At 47.4% G+C, this 19,036-nt stretch overlaps 1 protein-coding gene across 2 annotated transcripts in view; it reads left to right on the forward strand.

Annotated features, from left to right (window-relative positions):
- Window positions 1-19,036, forward strand: part of TRAM2 (translocation associated membrane protein 2) — a 73,883-nt gene that overhangs the window by 27,212 nt on the left and 27,635 nt on the right. For both annotated transcript variants that reach the window (XM_060021674.1, XM_060021673.1), the window contains exon 2: window positions 10,187-10,250. In XM_060021674.1, the coding sequence (XP_059877657.1) occupies window positions 10,187-10,250 (64 nt within the window). The remainder of the gene's footprint in view (window positions 1-10,186; window positions 10,251-19,036) is intronic.

The following is a 19,036-nucleotide window of genomic DNA, read 5'->3' on the forward strand; positions in this document are numbered from 1 at the left end:
TGTAGCACATTTTTCTGGGAACTCTTGCCTTTTATGTTGTTATTTTCCTTCTCCACTTTGAAGACGATTTGGGGCATCCCCTTGTGAATATTATTGGCTGACAAACAGGGCTGTTTGAGTGCTGGGTGTTTCTTATTCACCTTGATGGCCTTGATTGAATTCACCTGAATCGAATCATCATCCGTTAAGTTCTCTCAGGTGCTCTCCTGCAGGGGTTCTTTGTAGACTCACGCAGAATAGTCTGGATGCCCGCCCAGGGCGGGGTTATAAGGCACGTCCCGCGAGAGTGGGAAAGAGGCAGTTCAGAATTAGGATGAGCAGAGCAGAGCTCCCAGCCTGGCCTCAGTTTCCTGCGAGGGTGGAAGGTAAGGCTGGTGTGAGGTGGCACCACAGAGGCGGTTGCTGGGGCCCGTCACCTAATCCCTCACCCCTCGGTGGGGTAGGGGTGTGCAGATACGGGACGGCAGAGATCACACATCCTCAACGCCAGAGGAATGGCGTATTGTAGAAACTCGCTTATTTGCCGTAGTTTGCTCAGTTTGAGCGTGGGCAGAGGTGGACAGCCTGGGTCAGGGCCCTCCCTTCCTGTGCCCGACACAAGCCAGAGAGGAATCTGAGGGTTCCCGTGGGAATCAGCCTCTGCCCCGCTGACGGGCCTGGTTGGTGGCCCCTGGAGACGCTTCTTTGCTGTCTCAAGTTCGTTTTTCTAGCAAGCGCCGCTCCCCACGCCTGGCTCTTCCGTTAGAACTTGGGGGTGGACGTGCTGATGTTCTGAGTAGGAAACTTTCCAGACGGTGGAGAATAATTAAACACGGTGGCCGTTGGTCACTGTCTGCCTGCTCTTTTCCTCCTAAGTTGTAAATAAGCAAATGAAGGCAAATCCACCTGGGCCCCGCCTGGTCCAGCTACCTGGCTCTTCAGAGCTCCTGGATAATCCTTTCGCTTCCCCCATGCCGGGCAGCCTCCCTTGACAGTTGCCAATGATGAGTGCCTGGCCGTTGCAGACACACCTGTGCTGGTTAGAATTGCCCCCCCCCCCCCCCCCCCCCCCCCCGCTTTTTGTGCTGATGGAGTTAAAGCTTCTTTAGAAACTGAAACTCAGACAACCTGTGATGTATTGGTGCCGTGGTTCCTTTTCTGCAATGAAATCTAAAATGTTACTTAATTGGAGCCCTCCAAAAATCACTCGGAGCCTAAAATTCTACACTCCAAAACTCTCTTTTTTCTTTGTTGATTTTAAATTTATTTTAAAGATCATATTGCATCTGAACAGGTGGCTTTTGCCCAAAAGGTAAAGATATTTTGTCCTGACCCATGTGGGTGTTTTAGGAATAGCCACAAAGAATCTGAACTCTGCTATGTGGTGCAAGAGAAGCACATTTTAAGAACACTGACATTCTAAAAAGTTACTTTGTGTGAACACTTCCTTATTTTGTTGTTATTTTAAAAATTCTAATGACCAAGCGCTTCTTTATTTTTCTTTAGGTTTTAGCTTCTGTGAGGAATGGTTTATGAGTATATGCTGACCCACCCAAACAAGCGGAAAGCTCCTGGGGTTGGGGGTGAAATATATAATCAAGTAAGAGTATTTGAAATATTGACCCAGGGCTCTTTTTTGAGGGAGCAGATGAGAGTGTATATATCTTAAGGCCTCCAGAGAAGAAGTATATTTATTACATGGAATGTAGGTATTTTATCTAAGGCTATCGGTAAGGCACATAGTAGGTCAAGTTCAATAGGACTCGGTGCTTTCACTGCTGAGGGCCCAGGTTCGATCCCTGGTGGGGAACTAAGATCCCATGGCGAGGCCAAAAAAAAAAAAAAAAAAAACTCAACTTCAGAGATTTTTAAAACTCTATAAGTGACCCTTTCTAAATTCCTCTTGATCCCAAAATAAAGTTTAGACCTTGGAACCAATGAATGTCCTAAAGCAAGCACTATCCTTGCATTGCAGCTGCTCCGATGATACAGGTTTTTCTCATAAATATACAGTGTCGTTTTTTAATCCGATACAAAACTGCAGTCGTGACCGTTAATAGGGAGTCTTCTCAGCCTGGTGAACGCAGGCTTGTAGAGAATCTGTTTTGTGTGTTTGGGTAGCTTTGCCTAGTTCTTACATTAAGGCAGTTTTTCAAGTGAGAAAACTGAATCTCCAAACGTTGCTAAAAGCCACCCAGAAGGTCCTGTCAGCATCCTGCCCTGGCTGCAGGCACTCGGCCCTCCCCGCCAGCCCCTGGTCATCCAGACGGAAAATTTCAGAAAGCAAGCATGCAAAGCATCTTTGTCTCAGCTGTATCTGCCTTTTATTGAGTGACAGTGGGGCTGCAAACCTCATACCTCAAGTACTGGCCCTAAAAAGGTGTGTGCAGGTGACCAGCCCAACTCATAAAGCCAATACTTCAGGAGAGAAGGGCTAAAAGACTCTTTTATTAAAAAGAAAAAAGAAAAAACAAGCCAAAAAAACCCTTCCTCGTCAATCGGGCATGACTTTTATTTATTTTTTTAATCTTTTTTTCTTTTTTTGCAGTTTTTTAAAATTGAAGTATAGTTGGTGTACAATATTATGTTACAGGTGTACAGTATAGTGATTCACAATTTTTAAAGGTTATACTCCATTTATAGTTATTATAAAATATTGGCTGTATTCCCCATGTGGTACAATATATCCTTGTAGCTTATTTTATACATAATAGTTTGTACCTCTTAATCCCCTACTCCTGTGTTGCCCCTCCCCCCTTCCTTCTCCCTGCTCGTAATCACTAGTTTGTTCTCTATACCTGTGAGAGGCATGACTTTTTTTTTTTTTTTTTTTTTGTGGTACGCGGGCCTCTCACTGTTGTGGCCTCTCCTGTTGCGGAGCACAGGCTCCGGACGCGCAGGCCCAGCGACCATGGCTCACGGGCCCAGCTGCTCTGCGGCACGTGGGATCCTCCCAGACCGGGGCACGAACCCGCGTCCCCTGCATCAGCAGGCGGACTCCCAACCACTGCGCCACCAGGGAAACCTGAGAGGCATGACTTTTAAATGTTCTCCTGTCTGACTGAAATTTTTCTATCCACCGCCTGGGCAGAAAGATGCAAAATCAATTTTGGGAAATTCTGCGTGGGGGTCGTTTGGCTTCCTGAGAGCAGGCTGGGCCGGGAGAGGGGGACAGGTCACTTGGCTCTACTTGTGCCCCTGAGGACCAGAGCATGAGCATCTCTCAGTCAGAGGGGTTCCGGGTCAGCCACTTGGACTGTGTTTCAGCCCTGGGGTGAGAGAGGCGTTGTTCGTGGCGCCGAGCAGTGTGGAGAAGGGCTGCCTTGAACAGGGGTCCTCCTCCCCGCTCCTGTCCTTGGTGGCTCGTCTTGCAGCGCAGCCCCTTGCAAGGACCAGTGCGTGAATGTGGCCAAGAAATAAACAATAAACCAAACCAAAGGTCAAATACTGCTTACCAGGAAAACCATGAGACTGCCTTCATGACATCTTTCCTTTCTTATCTTTGGTGCCCAGATATCAGCTTGCAGTGTAAAAGGGCAGATTGGGGTATTGGGAAGCCCAGGTGTGCCTGGTATCTGGGCTTGCGGGCTGGCAGGTTGACTTGAGAGGCCTTGTTTTCTCGCTGTTGTATACGGATGACACCTGGGCCTCATCTTCACAGCCTGCAGAAGCAGGAATATATTTTAAACTTGTGGGAAGACCTCTCAGCAGGCTGTCAGCGTGAGGCTGTGTTTTTGGCATTGACAGGGAGTGGAACCAGGAAATGATAGCCTTTTGGAGCTGAAGGTGGAGAGGACCTTTAAGGACATCCATTCTGACCACCTGCTCCTTTCTATGCTTATCTGTAAAATGGGAATGTTACGAGTGTCTGCCTCTAGGGTGGTTGTGAGAACCGCCTCAGAAGTAATTTCTGTAAAGCACTTAGAAACGTGCGTGGCACTGAGTAAACCCTTGATAACATTCACAGCCATTATTTTTGTTGTTCATGGATGAGAAGACTGGGGTCCAGAGAGGTAAAATGCCTTGCCTGAGGTCTCCCAGCTGCTGCCCCAGCAGAACTGGGACTGGAGTCCAAGTCCACTGCGCTTTTCTGGCATCCTTGGTCTAGCTGCAACTGAGAGCTCAGATTCATGTGCCCCTAATAGAACATGGCATGTGGAACGGTTTTGGTTTTGTTATGGCTACACAGCATGCTCGGTGTCACTGCCTTTGTGCTTGATGCCCTGTTTGAGTTAAAAGTTCAGTGAGGCTTCCTCTGTGTGTGTGTGTGTGTGTGCGTGCGTGTGTGTGTGCGTGCGTGCGTGTTTGCGTTCGTGCATGTATGCGTGTGTGGTGGCCCTGCTGCATAATTTAGTGTTCTCCTTTGCATTAGTGTATTAGCATGTTTCCACTTTTAACCTTTCACCCACTGATCCAGGCATTTAAAATGCTATTAAACTCAATAATGTTTCCATCAATAGCCTTAGAGGTATGGGAAATAATTGGAATGACATTTTTAATGGGCTCCTGTTTCTCAGCCCTCTGTGTTACACAAACCCAGCCAGCGCTGGCAGAGGGGGGCTTGTTGGCCGTTTCGTCCCTGGTCTGAGGTTGGGAAGAGTTGGGAGTGAAGTTTCGGGGTGCCAGAGGACCTTTTAAAGCACAGAGAATGGTGTTTGTGCTGGAAAGGTAGAGTTGCTTTTTTAGGGCAGTCTTTCTTATTTTCTTATTAATGGGCGAGGTGAATCCAGGAGCTGATCCCTGCTGCCTCCTGATGGCTTCGAGAAAGCTTAGGGCCAAATTTCTGGGGACCTTTAGCCAACAAGTTGGACTTTCTGGAATGAGGTTTTGTGGATCAGCCTCATTCCGGCTCCTTTGCCTTCAATATATATTTTTGGTTGTCCTCTCCTGCTTCTGTTTTAGGTCACCCTTCTATTTTATGTGCCGTATTGTGTGTCTCCGAAATTTGTTTTTGGAACACAGTTTTAAAAAATCAAATTGAATGTTGTCTTTTCTGTTTGTAAAGTTGTGAGGTCCTGCTGGGGAGGGGACCTCTCTTTACCCCAGGTCTAGCCTCTTCATCGATAAAACAGGGAAATGGACATTATCTTAATGAGACGTGTAACATGGGAGTGAGCACAGCTGCCTGAAAGAAGGTTGCACGGTTTGGAATGGTTTCACCTGCTACGATGAGGGGCGTAGGGATGGAAAAATGCTGGAATCTCAAACTTTTTGCTTTAGTCAGAGTCCCAGGTCCTATTCTCTTAGAATCATGTTCAGAGAGCATTTGTTAAGCATTCGTCTGCGGTTATTAAATATTATAGCTGCTTGCAGTATTCACTCATCAAATAGGCATTTATGAGAGACCTACAACGTGCCCAGCACTGGGACGGACCCCAGGGAGAGAGAGGGGACATGCACAGGGGAATGAATGAGGGCAGAGGACAAGCTGAGGGTCAGGTGGCAGTGCAATACTGGCTCCCCTGCTTAATCATGTCTGCATTTATCAAGTGCTTGCCGAGCACGGGCTGTTTCTGGGCACTGTTGCAGGCAGTGGGTTGAAGTTAATCAAGATGAGTGAGATCCCCACTTTCTTAGAACTTACATTCCAGTGAAGGGAGAGTTTAAAAACGAGGAAGGACAAACCCCATAAAGCTGTCTACTTACCAAGGGTGAATTTTATGGTGTGTAAATTACACCTCAATAAAGGTTAAAAAAGAAAAAAGCCTTGGCCCTCGTTGGCCTTTGGGTTTGCCGCAGGGCAGCTGACCCTCACTCTCCCGCGCCTCTTGGGTGTGCACTGGCGCTGCTCGCTGACATGTATATGTGACCTCAGAACCTGATCTCCGGGTTTTGCGGTATCTGTGGACGTGCACAGGGCAGTGAGATGTGTGGCTCACCCAACGAGATGTCCCCGGATGAAGGGGAACCCGGCGACACTCTGCCTTCCTGGTCCAGCTCCTCCTGTGAGCAAGTGGCTTTTTGCCGTCTGTTTAGTGCCACGTTCTTGCATCTTTGTGTCTTTTGTCAATGACTTGGCTGCTTATAAAATGGCCCTCACGCGTGGCGCTGGGCCGCCGCCTCGGGGTCCTGAGCATGGGGAGGCCGGGAGGGGCCTGGCGGAGAACATAAGCGTGTTAGAAGGGCTTCCTTCAGGTGCGAGCCACAGGTTCATTGTTCACACTTCAACAGCCTGCGTTCCATACAGCGTCTTTCAACAGGAACACACGTAAACCAAGGTTACATGTTGATTGGTTGATGGAAATGGACCAGAGGCCTTTAGGAGCCTAACTCCTAGGAGCAGGGGTCCTTTGTCGCTGGGATCACGGTAACTTCCAGAACAGAACGACTGGGAGTAACAAGAATTGACTGGGTATGCAGGGCCAGGCCAAGGGCATCTGTCCAGCCCATATGCCAAACGGCTGTCCTCATTAAAAAAAAGGGGGATGATTCTTCCAGCAGTTACAGGCTGATGCTCTGTTGTGTTAACTCCTGTGTCAATAGCTGTTCCCCTTAATTCAGGGTACAACTTCTTGTGTAGGACAGCATTACTTCACATACCATTTTTGTGGGTGTTATATATCTGACTTGGGGCTAATTGAGACAACACAGCTGCGCTGTGGTCTTTGTTGCTGCGCACGGGCTTTTCTCTAGTTGTGGCGAGCGGGGGCTTCGTTGTGGTGCGCGGTGTGATGCGGTGGCTTCTCTTGTTGCCGAGCACGGGCTCTAGGTGCGCGGGCTTCAGTAGCTGTGGCTCGAGGGCTCTAGAGTGCAGGCTCAGTAGTTGTGGCGCACGGGCTTAGTTGCTCTGCGGCATGTGAGATCTTCCCGGACTAGGGCTTGAACCCATGTCCCCTGCATTGGCAGGCGGATTCTCAACCACTGCGCCACCAGGGAAGCCCACAGCTTTTTTATAAATTGAAGTGTAGTTGATTTACAATGTTGTGTTTCAGGTGTACAGCAAAGTGATTCAGTTATACATATATATATATCTCTCTATATATATTCTTTTTCAGATTCTTTTCCATTATAGGTTATTACAAGATATTGAGTACGTTCCCTGTGCTGTACAGTAGGTCCTTGTTGTTGATCTGTTTTATATATAGTAGTGTGTATCTGCTAATCCCAAACTCCTAATTTATACCCCTCTCCCTGGCTTTCCCCTTTGGTAACCATAAGTTTGTTTTCTAGGTCTAGAAACACAGCTTTTTAATTTGTTTAAAACAGACTTTCTGCCTGTTGCATTTTGTGCTTTTAACCAATTAAAGAAGCCAGTGGCATTCTTAGTTTTATCTTGTCTATGTTTTCCACTAGTATATCCCTGTAATTTTTTTTTGTGCCCTTTGTTAACTGCCATCTTCTAAAATCTTTTTCAATAAAAAGAAAGGATGCAGAAAAAAAAAAGTCCACACATCTGTATACACTTTCACAGTGAGCCCGTTTTATTTGGCCAAGCTTTTCGGTGTTAAACATTAGGGGTAGCCCTGTGGGAAACAGTAATGAAAAGCACTAGTATGTATAGGAAGTTTTTATTATATAACCACTTATCTCTACGTTGACATCAGTAAGCGAAAGGTTGACCTACATGTTTTCTGTGTCACTATACTCTGAATACTTTCATGTACTCTGAATATTTTTGTGCCTTGGTCTTTATGTTCCTGTAACAACCATTAGATTAACAGAGCTAAGAAAGTGATTTAAATAGATTTAATAAGTTGTAGCTCTTATACTAAATAAGTCAGAAGGAGAAAGACTAATACCATATAGTATTGCTTATGTGTGGAATCTACAATATACAAGTGAACTTATTTACAAAACAGAAACAGACTCACAGACGTAGAAAACAAATTTATGGTTACCAAAGGGGATATAAGGAGTTTGGGATTAGCTGATACAAACTACTTTGTATAAAATAGATAAACAACAAGGTCCTACTGTAGAGCACAGGTAACTATATTCAATATCCTGTAATAAACTATAATGGAAAAGAATTTGAAAAAGTATATATGTGTATGTATATGTTTATATATGTGTATATGTACATCGCTGAATCACTTTGCTATACACCAGAAACTAATACAACATTGTAAATCAACTATACTTCAATTAAAAAAAATTAGAAAAGAAAGTTGTAGCTCTTGTCAAGTGGCATAAACACAATCCAAGTTTTAATGTCAGAGTAAAATGAAATAAATTCCGAGTGTAGAAATGCATGGGAAAAGCTCTCAGAGAACTGACCCCATACATGTGGAGAGAGGAAAACCAAGACCGTAGAGTGAATATTTGGTTTTTAACTTTACGTATTTCTGAATTGTTTCACTTTTTAAAAAGTATGTTTCTCTTGAAGTTAAAATAAAAATTGACCTAAAACATAAGTTGATTAAATGAAATGAATTCTCTGGAGGACACAGACAGTGACTGGCCAGAGAGGCCTGCTTTGCGAGGCTGGTGAAGGTGGGGCTCCCAGGCTGGGCTACGTGTGGGCTGCTCTGGGGAGCTTGACGACTCCCTGATGCCCCTGAGGGGCAGGGTTGATTGGCTGGGGCAGCCCAGGCGTCGAGATTCTAGAAGCTCCCCCAGGGGTTCGAATGTGCTCTACGCACGGGATTCTGATGTCTCTTAGGAATGGACTCTGGCCAACTTCAGGAGGCCGTCTGGGGTTCATACAGGTGATGGGGTCTGTGCTCCAGGGCAAGGCTGTGGGAACCCCAGCAGAAAACTCTGGAAGGCACTCAGGGCTAACCAGCTCTTCCTCCATCCCCGCTCAAGATTCAGAGCCCAGGAGAGGGGGTCTGATGGACTGGGGAGAGGGTCTACTCCCTGTATCCTCCTGGGAGGGCCGTGGTCACCACAGTGACACCCTCACAACACACAGCTGGGGAGAGTTGTCTCCTCTGGAAGTCCTGGTATGTTGGGAAGGGGCAAAGGGGTACTGTTCAGCCAGAACCCCACAGAGGTCCACTTCAGCCCACCAGCTTAAAAGACGAGTGTGTTTCCTGAATGAAACTGAAGGAGAGATTGTGCCTTGAGCATGTACAGCGTTTGGTGGAGGGGCTGGACGGCATCATCCAACCATTTCTCTGCTGCTTCTGCCACAGTCCAGTGCGTTTCCTCCACACCCACAGTGCACCCTTCACATCTTTTTGTTTAGAGGAGAACCAGTAACGCTACTGATGAGATGTCCCCAGGGGCCTCCCAGAAAAGACCTGGGGTCTGGCCGCCCCTCACCTGGCCTCCGCACCTGCTCCAGAACCGTGTGGGGGCGCTTCTCAGCCCCAGCTGCACGTCAGAAACATCTGGGGAGCTTTAAACAATGCTAACAGCTGGGCCGTCGCCACCCAGACCAGCTGCAGTAGCACAAGTATCCCGCCTTTAGAGACACGGGAAGTGAGGCTCCAGGTGTAAGACCGCGGCTCCTGGTTGCGAGGTGGGCAAATGCAGAGGCAGCGCCTGAACCTAGGCAGTCGGTTCTTGAGTCCAAGCTTCGAATCCTGCACCTTGTAGTCTCTCCCCTGCAGGCTGAACTGCAAGAGGACTGAGCTGCCTACTAATAACCAAGTGACGACCTCAGTTCTTCCACAGCACAACCGAGATTTGAAAGGCAGCTTTCGAAATAAACAGACCAACAGAGTGGAGTGTTATGTCCTGCCCCCCAGTAGGGCGTATGTGAAATTAGCAGCTGGAATTCTCTGTTTCTGAGGCTCAGGCCTCAGAAACTTTGCGGGCTGCCGCCCACGGTGCAGTTAGCCAGCGTGCTGGGGAACCTCGGCGAGGTCCTAAGTTCTGGAAACCTCTGGAAGGCTGTGACCTTCATCTTCTGTTAGTTTCTGACTTCACCAATGCTGGGGACTTAGAACCAACTTGATAAACACTTGAATGAATGAATGAATGAATGAATGGCAGACAGATTTGCACCCTTTGCTGGTGAGCTCTCGGCCGGCCGAGCACATCTTGTTGTATTCCATCTGCAGCGAGTACAAGTCTAGATGCCATCCAGGACTTGGGATTGTTTCTTTTGCTTTTAGTGCAGGTATTGGGAGGGATGTCATTCAAGAAAATGGGAAAAAAACAAATGGTGCTAACTTGTGCTCTAGGTGAAACCCTTCATTGGAGAGGCCTGTGGGTCTGAGATGTGAAAGGCGTGGCCCGAGGGCTGGTAGCAGGCTTTGCTTGTTTCTTTTGATGTGGACAAGAAGCTAACGTGGAACTTTTTCCCTCTATTTCACAGGTCACCGCCAAGACTGCCTTCCTATTTATTTTACCTCAGTATAATGTTAGCGTGCCTACAGCAGGTAAGAAAAGCACTGGTCTCTGTCTTTCCCGGGCCCTGGTAACCCCCAAGTTCTTGGAAAACGTCCTTTTCCTGTGTATGTGTATGATCATTTTAGATACTTAGACTCAGCATCCAACTCCCTGTTGCTGTGAAGATGCAGCTTCGGGCCACGTCTAGCCCTCAGCCCGAGGCTCTGCAAGCTTGAGGTTCTCGGGTCCACCTCCAGGAACTGGGCATTGCCGGTGCCCTCACGGTGAATAAAGGTGGAATGTTCTTCACTGAATCCAGCCCTCCCCTCTTCATTCTGCAGTGGACAGGCGAGTTGTCTGGACTTGGAGGTCAGATTCCTTTCCTGGCCTGGCTCCACCAGCGGCTAGCTGAAGGTCGCTGGGGCCAAATCCCTCAACCCATGGTCTCTGCAGGACGTGGCCGGAGTCTTTCCTGTACTCTCCTGCCCCTGCAGTCCCTGTAGCCAGGCTCTGGGGGAAGTCACCCCTCTGGGACAGCCAACTCGGCCCTTCATCTAGAATCAGAGCGAGGGACGCTGGCAGGAGAGGGACAGAACTCCACGCTCGTGAAGGAAGAGACAGGAAATGCCATGGCCAGCGCCGTAGTCAGGAGACTAGGCAACACCAGCTCATCCCCAGGCACACGCCAGCCTGGCAGGCACACACGCTGTCTTGTTTGATGCTGTGTGATCCAAGGTCAAATTCAGCCTTCTCTACTCCTGTCTCTTGAAAATCCTAATAACTAGGACACCTCTAGACCCAGCTGTACTTATGATTTACGGATTTAAATTTTTCTTTAAGTTTTTTTTGGTTTAAAAAAAAATTGGGGTAAAATACACATACCATTTACTATCTTAGTCATTTCTAAGTGTACAGTGACATTGAAGTACCTTCACCGTGTTGGGCTGCCGTCACCACCATCCATCTCTAGAACTGTTTCCATCTTGCAAAACTGAACTCTACCTCTTAAACAATAACCCCCACTCTCCCCTCCCCCCCCGCTGGCAACTGCCATTCTACTTTGTCTCTAAATTTGACTCTTCTAGGGCCTCATATAAGTGGAATCATATAGTATTTGTCCTTTTGTGACTGGTTGCAGTTTATTTTTAAATAAACATTTTCCAAAGTGTATTTATGACTCTCACAGGAAATTTCTAAAATACAGCTAAACATGAGAAGATAAAAATCACACATGACCCCATCACCCAAAAACTACAGTTAGCATTTTGGAATCTTGAGTCATAACCAGTTTTTTGCTGTTAGCAGATGATGAACCCTTTTACCATGTTCTTCAGTATTCTTCCATTCAATAAGACATTTTGAAAAGCTATAGAGTATTTATTAATAGGGATTACTACAGTTACTTATTCAATCCCATATTGTTGGATATTTCTAGCTTTTATAGTGCTACAGTAAACATTCTTGTGACTTCCTGCATTCATGATTATTTTTTAGGATAAATTTCTATTACTGGAATTTCTGGGTCGAGTAGTATGTACATTTTAAAGGTTTTATATATGTATTGCCAAAATACCCTCGGTCATCTTCTTATGACCCATAAATCCTGTTTTTTGGTAAATATAAAATGCATAGGCATCTTTTTTAATGCCAAAATGCCAGTTTATTAATTGATAAAGAGATAGCCACCTATCAAAGGTTGTGCTCGTATTTTCATTACATTTCTGACCAAAGTCAATTTCCTTTTATTAATTTTTAAAATAAAAAAAATTTTTTTGGCCATGCCATGTGGCACGTGGGATCCTAGTTTCCTGACCAGGGATCGAACTCGTGCCCCCTGCAGTGGAAGCGCGGAGTCGTAACCCACTGGACCGCCAGGGAAGTCCCTGGATTTAGAGGGGATGCGAGATCATAGCCCAGCACTGCTTTGTTAGCTACCAGGAGGAAGTGTTGTCCTGGGGACCATGGCAGTTGAAGTACATGTGAGCGGGACATGCCTTTATTGTAGGAAGGGCCTGTTTGTAAAGCCAGATCATGACCAGAGGGTTGATTTTTTTTTTTTTTTAGTTTGAAAAAAGACTTTCCCAGAGAAATTGGGAGACAAGTGATATCCTAAACGCTTCCCTCTCACGTAGCGTGAAACAAAGGCTTCACGTGAAGCTCCAGGGCTGCGGCCAAAGCTTCTGAGCAGGAGTGTCCCCCCAAGTTCCTATCATGCCCTCAATTTGTTTGTTTTAACTAATTAATTAATTGATTAATACAGACATATCTGTGTGCCTGCTGTGTGTCAGGCCTGGACTATAAAGTAATTATAAAACATGTCTGATCTGTGACTCACGGAACTTACTGTTTATTAGGGAGAGAATAGATAATACACAGCAAACAATAAATAATTATAGTTGTGATAAGGGTAGTGAAGGAAATATACAAGGTTGTGTGATAAGGAAAAATCAAAGGGTGATGACCAGGTGTTTCTGGGAAACTGCCTTTTGAACCGAGCGTGTGTGCAGGTGGTGTAAGGGGGTTTGGGGGGGGGTCTGGGCAGAAGAAGGAACGTTCCAGGCACAGGGATCGGCATGTGCAGAGGCCTCAAGTGAGGCACAGACACCTTGGCGCACGCTAGTCACTGACGGAAGGCCAGTGTGACAGGAGCCTGCAAGGTTGGGCATTTGTCTAGGGTGGGGCGATGCAAGTCTACCCCTAGAATCCTCCTCCAGGCCAGAAGAAGGCCTGGGTAGAGGTGAAGGGACATAAAATCCATACTGAAAGAGAGGATCAGCTGTTGCTACGGAGCCTGACTTTTATTTAAATCTTGCCATTAGGGGCTGTTTGAAATAGGACAAGCAAATCATCCAGAGAGATGGTGCAATCAGAGTAGCCTGTTTAATTTTGTTTTGAGCTCCTTGATCACCAAACCCAGGGTGGTGATGTTTGGTTTATAAGTTGCAGAGGAGGGCAGATTTCTCACGGGAAAGAAGCGGTTCATAACCGAGGCCCGTGGAGGTTGCGAATTTAAAGCCTTCCCCCCACAAATCGCTTTAAGGCTGCAGGTGCCTGGGAATGGATCCTGTTTGTATAACCAGGGTCAATTCTGATTTCTAAGCTTCTTCTTTAAGTGGCCTGTAACTTGTTCAACTCAGTGTTTAAAATGTGAATTTTAGGAGAGCAGTAACGGTTTTCATACAACGTGATCTACTGTTTCTAAATCCCTCATCCTCCCTCAGCAGAGGTTTTCAAGTTCTATAGAAAATAGCCAGTGGGAATGCTGATGAGGTTTTTTACCTGTTTCCTTTCCTCCCTCTCCTTCTCTCCTGTCTTCTTCCCGGCTCCCAGCACATGCTTATAGGCCAGTGGTGACAAACATACCACAAGGTGAGTGGCTTAAACAACAGAAATGTAACGTATTGTACAAGTCCAAGATCAAGGTGTCAGCAGGGCCATGCTCCCTGGCTTGTGGCAGCGGGACACCAATCTTTACCCTGTGTCCATGGTAGCCTCTGCGTCCCGTTTCCCCTTTCTAAAGGGACACCAGTCATATTGGATTAGGACCCATTCTACTCTACTATGGCCTCATCTTAACTCTTTACATCTGCAATAACCCTAACTCCAAATAAGCTCACATTCTGAAGTGCTGGGGGTTAGGAACTCATGGGAGTTTTGTGGGGACATGGTTCAACTCATAGTACTAGCTGTAAATATATGATTCTCTCACATTATAATAGCTAGTTAAGAAGATTAAGCTCCGTTCAGAGAGATGAACTCAAAGGGGAGATGGGCACAGTTGTTGCAGTCAGAAGTTGTGCATCTTGGGGCAGTGCCAGCGTCCTTGGGGTTTTCTTTAAGGTCAACAGCGATGAAGCAGGAAATGTTTTTTTTTATTTATAAATTTTAATTAATTAATTAATTAATTTTTGGCTGCATTGGGTCTTCGTTGCTGTGCGCGGGCTTTCTCTAGCTGCGGCGAGCGGGGGCTACTCTTTGTTGCGGTGCGCGGGCTTCTCATTGTGGTGGCTTCTCTTGTTCTGGAGCACAGGCTCTAGGTGTGCGGGCTTCAGTAGTTGTGGCACGTGGGCCCAGTAGTTGTGGCTCACGGGCTCTAGAGCACAGGCTCAGTAGTTGTGGTGCACGGGCTTAGTTGCTCCGCGGCATGTGGGATCTTCCTGGACCAGGGCTCGAACCCGTGTCCCCTGCATTGGCAGGCGGATTCTTAACCACTGCACCACCAGAAAGGTCCCTAAGCAGGAAATGTTCTTGTCACCACATCCTGTCTCTCATTCCCACCTGTTAGGGTTGCCAGACTTAGCAAATAAAAAATCCAAGACCACCTGTTAAATTGGCATTTCAGATAAACAGCAGGTACTTTTTTTAGTGTAAGTATATCTCAAAGTATATGTGGGGCATAATTATACTAGAAAAGTATTCTCTGTTTGTCTGGAATTCAAAGTTCACTGACTGTCCTGTATTTTATCTGCAACCATACACCCAGCCCAGCTCCGGCAAGGAATAAAATGTCATGTGTCTGGTCTTGCCATTACACTCCAAGTCTTTCTGATTCAAATACCACAGAGTATCTGCTATGGCCAGAAGTATATAGACTGTAAAAGGTCAGCAAAGAATAGAGGCTTGAGTCTTCCCACAGACAGACTCATGGCCTGCTGGCTCCCCTTCTGACGTAGAACAGGTGACCCCAGACAGGCTAAAATGTACCAGGTTCTTTTGAGTTGTGCTACTAGTTTGCTGAGTTGTCTTGGGCAAACTGTGTAGCGTCTGGGTCTCCATCCCCACCTGTCAAATCGAGGGTGGAGGTCGCTGTGTCAACCCCAGCGATTCCTTAAGACAGGAGTCCAGGAGGCACTTGCTACGCAGGTTGTCCACAAACCAGCATCACCTGGGAACTTGTTAGAAACACAGACTCCAGGCCCCACTTCAGACCTTCTGCACCGGAACCTTCATGGTAACGAGATCCCCAGGTATTTGAAGCGCTGCTGCCCTGGGTGAAAAGCTCTAAGTAGACTTGCGGATGACCCTGTGCTTCCAACCCCAAATGTAAGAGAGGGAAACCCCGTAAATCCAGTAACTCATTTGCATCTTTCTGTTCTCGTCCAGTTTTGGTTTTGCTATAACTGTTGCGTCTAGGAGCGGGGGAGGGGGTGCCGTCACTGGGTGGATTTGGTTTCCAGCTGGGCCGCTGCTGCCCAGAAGTCATGGGCACCTAGAGCGAGACGGCTGGGCGCGAGGGGCCTCTTGGAGAGAAGGGTTGGTTTCACAGTAAGCAAAGGGGACAAGGACCCATCCCCTGGCTCTGTTGGTCCGGGTGGTTTTATCACCACCAGCTGCTGTGTAGCATTTAGCAGCTGGAAATGAAAAGCCCGGGACCCTCCCACACCATAGCGTGGCCCTTGTTCTCACAGCCCTTCCAAGATGAGACACACGGCCCCATCAAAACAACCTCAGACAGATGGTTTTTGGTTTTTTGTTGTTTTTTTTTTGCGGTACGCGGGCCTCTCACTGTTGTGGCCTCTCCCGTTGCGGAGCACAGGCTCTGGACGCGCAGGCTCAGCGGCCATGGCTCACGGGCCCAGCCGCTCCGCGGCATGTGGGATCTTCCCGGACCGGGGCACGAACCCGTGTCCCCTGCATTGGCAGGCAGACTCTCAACCACTGCGCCACCAGGGAAGCCCAGACAGGTGGTTTTAAAGCCTCATTCAGCGAAGGCCTTTGTCCAGGGCTCAGAGTGTGTTTTGTTCCCTTGCTAGCTGGTGGGAGTTAGTCTTGTCTTGTGCTTGTATCATGTACTCGGAAGATTGGCATCACATATCAAACCGAGCCCCTGTTTGTAAGATGAGCTTGTGGGGGACAAAAAGGGAAGAGACAGGTGGACGACAGGGGCTCCGGAGGAGGAAACCTGACTTGATTACAGACGAAAGCTGCCCAACCCGGACCTGTGGTCTGTCCAGCTACAGGAGACTTGAGACTCAAAGAGCCTGACCTTGTCCTTTTATACCAAGGGAGAGAGTTGCTGGGCATTCCCAAGGATACAGCAGTAAGGGCAGAGGAGGGGGCTGGGCCCCTCACACCCCGTGCAGCACCAGGGCCCAGGGTAGCTGTGGGAAGGTTGGGTTGCCAAACGGGCTGGTGGGCATGGCCCAGGGGACCCAATGAGGAAGGCAGAGATCTGGGTCCATCCTGGGCCCTCGGGCCGAACAGCGGCCAGGATCCCCTTTGGCCCTAAGGTCCTGTCCATATGGATAAGAGAAAATAAACCAGAGTCTTCACTGCCGTCGCTGTATTGGCTGGCATCTGAGGAAGAGTGGGGCTTATAGCCAGACCTGGACTTGATCTTTTATTTTATCAGTAAGCAGAAACTACTTACTAAACTTCCTTAGTCTGTTCAGGCTGCTATAACGAAATACTGCAGACTGGGTGGCTTATAAACAGAAATTTACTTCTCACAGTTCTGGAGGCTGGACGTCTGAGATCAGGGTGCAGCCTGGTCAGGTGAGGACCCTCTGCCAGGTCACAGACTTCTTGCTGTGTCCTTACGTGTTGGGCGGGTAAGGGAGCTCTCTGGAGCCTCTTTTTTTTTTTTTTTTTTTTTTGCGGTACGCGGGCCTCTCACTGCTGTGGCCTCTCCTGTTGCGGAGCACAGGCTCCGGACGCGCAGGCTCAGCGACCATGGCTCACGGGCCCAGCCGCTCCGTGGCATGTGGGATCTTCCTGGACCGGGGCACGAACCCGTTTCCCCCGCATCGGCAGGCGGACTCTCAACCACTGCGCCACCAGGGAATCCCTGGAGGCTCTTTTATAAGGGCACTAAGTCCATGCATGAGGGCTTGCTCCATGCTTATGGTTTATAAACACCTCCCCAAAGGCCCCACCCACTAATACCATCATCTTTGGGGGTTAGGATTCCAACATGTGAACTTGGCAGGGGACACAAACGTTCAGACCATAGCAGTTATTATTTAAGTATAACAGTCGTGCAGGAAAGTGGAGGGACTGTAAGAGGTCACCTCCAGGTAACAGCACCTCGGAAGTGTGTCCCTTTCCCTCCTAGACTTGATTTTTGTCCAATCCCCTGTTACAGCCCGGAGAATTTATCCCACGTGGAGCTTCTAGAGGTTTCAGCAAGAACCACTGAGTTGAGTCACTGTGGCTAATTGTTAACCAGCTGAAGCTGACCACGCCGGTAGCATCTCTGAACGGCTGCCTCCCCTCCCCTGCACTCCCATTTCTCCTGATCAAATCTTTTCTTCTCCTGTCTAACCAGGATCATGTTTTTTTCTTACTCAGTTGTTCTTACTGAAATAGTTTTTTGTCCTTAATTTAACAATGAACTTGATGTTATTTTTATCCAAGTTAAAAAAAAAGGCCGTGACTTTAGACATTTTTTGGTATGAGATCTCGAGGAGCTGTTTCCTCTTTATGGCTCTCAGTGAATTAACAAAAAGTTCACACCTTCCGCCTCGCAGGTGCTCTTCACGCGCTGCATGTTGTCTGCCCAGGCCGGTTGTAAGTAGAAGCCTCAGACTTAGAAACAGCCGTGGGGCTGAGTGTGGGCCTGGCACCAGGAGTTACTGAGATATTTCTTTCTTGAAGGCCACAGGCCGGGTTATATTAGCCTTATAAAAGGGAATGGTACATCAGGAAAACTACGTAGAGACTGGGCACTCTTATTTCCAAATTCTCTTTAGTGCATCTCTCATTTTTGCTGCATCTCTCATTTTTTGCTACATTTTTACATCATAAAAATATCCCTGTCTTCCTACCTTCTATAAAACTGGAGAAAATAGATTACAAATCATGCAGTCTGGGGTTAAAATGGTAGCTCTGCAGATTCTTTAATTCTCCGGGCAGCCTGGGAGAGAGAGAGAGAGAGGGAGGGAGGGAGTGTGTGTGTGTGTGTGTGTGTGTGTGTGTGTGTGTGTGTGTGTGTGTGTGTTAGTTTGCTAGGGCTGCCATGATAGAGTACCACAGACAAGGCGGTTTATACAATAGTAAAGCACACACAACACACACATTCTTAAGGGCACAGTGTGATGAATTTTTACATCTGTGCGCACCAGGTGGGGAGACAGCGCTCCCGACCTTCTCAGGCCCCTGCAGTCAACACCCCCTCCCAAAGCAACCGCTCTTCTGTTTTCACGTTTCCTGCTTAGTTTTACCTGTTCTTGCCCTTCATTTCTCCCTGATTTTTAAAAATGGCTCCACTGTTTATATCAGTACGTGTGTCAGAATCCCCTGGGGAATTTAAGCACAGATCCCTGGGCCATGCCCAAGTTTCTGATTCACTGGTCCTGGGGTGGACATACATGCAGCAGTGTGCACCCCTGGGATCCACGAGAGGCTGGCACTGTGGTCCACAGCCACAGCTTGTTACAACTGCGTGTTATAAGCCCCTGTGTTTATAACTCTGGTCTGTTTACCCGGTCCTCCCTAGATGAAAACTTCTTGGGTTGTTTCCATCAGTTTATTGTCAAAAACCATGCTGCTGTGCGCAACCTTGTGCATGTGTCATTTTGAACGTGGCAGGTACGGCTGTGTGATAAATTCCCAGAAGTGGAATTGCCACATCCAAGGGCTGATGTGTTTGTAATCACGATGGAAATTACCAAATTGCCCTTCCGAAGAGGTGGTCCATTTTGCATCCCACCAGCAGTGTGAGAGAGAGCCTCTTTCCCTGTAGCCTCAGCAAGAGTGTGTGTCAAGCTTTGGATTGCTGCCAATCTGATAGGGATGACATGGTATCTCATTGTAGTTGTAGCTCATTTCTCTTCTTTTTCTTTTTTTTAAACAGAATGTTACAGAGAAGAGTGGCATTTTTTTTTTATAATTTTAT

This window comes from Delphinus delphis, chromosome 10, assembly GCF_949987515.2.
Source record: "Delphinus delphis chromosome 10, mDelDel1.2, whole genome shotgun sequence".
Taxonomy (NCBI): Eukaryota; Metazoa; Chordata; class Mammalia; order Artiodactyla; family Delphinidae; genus Delphinus; species Delphinus delphis.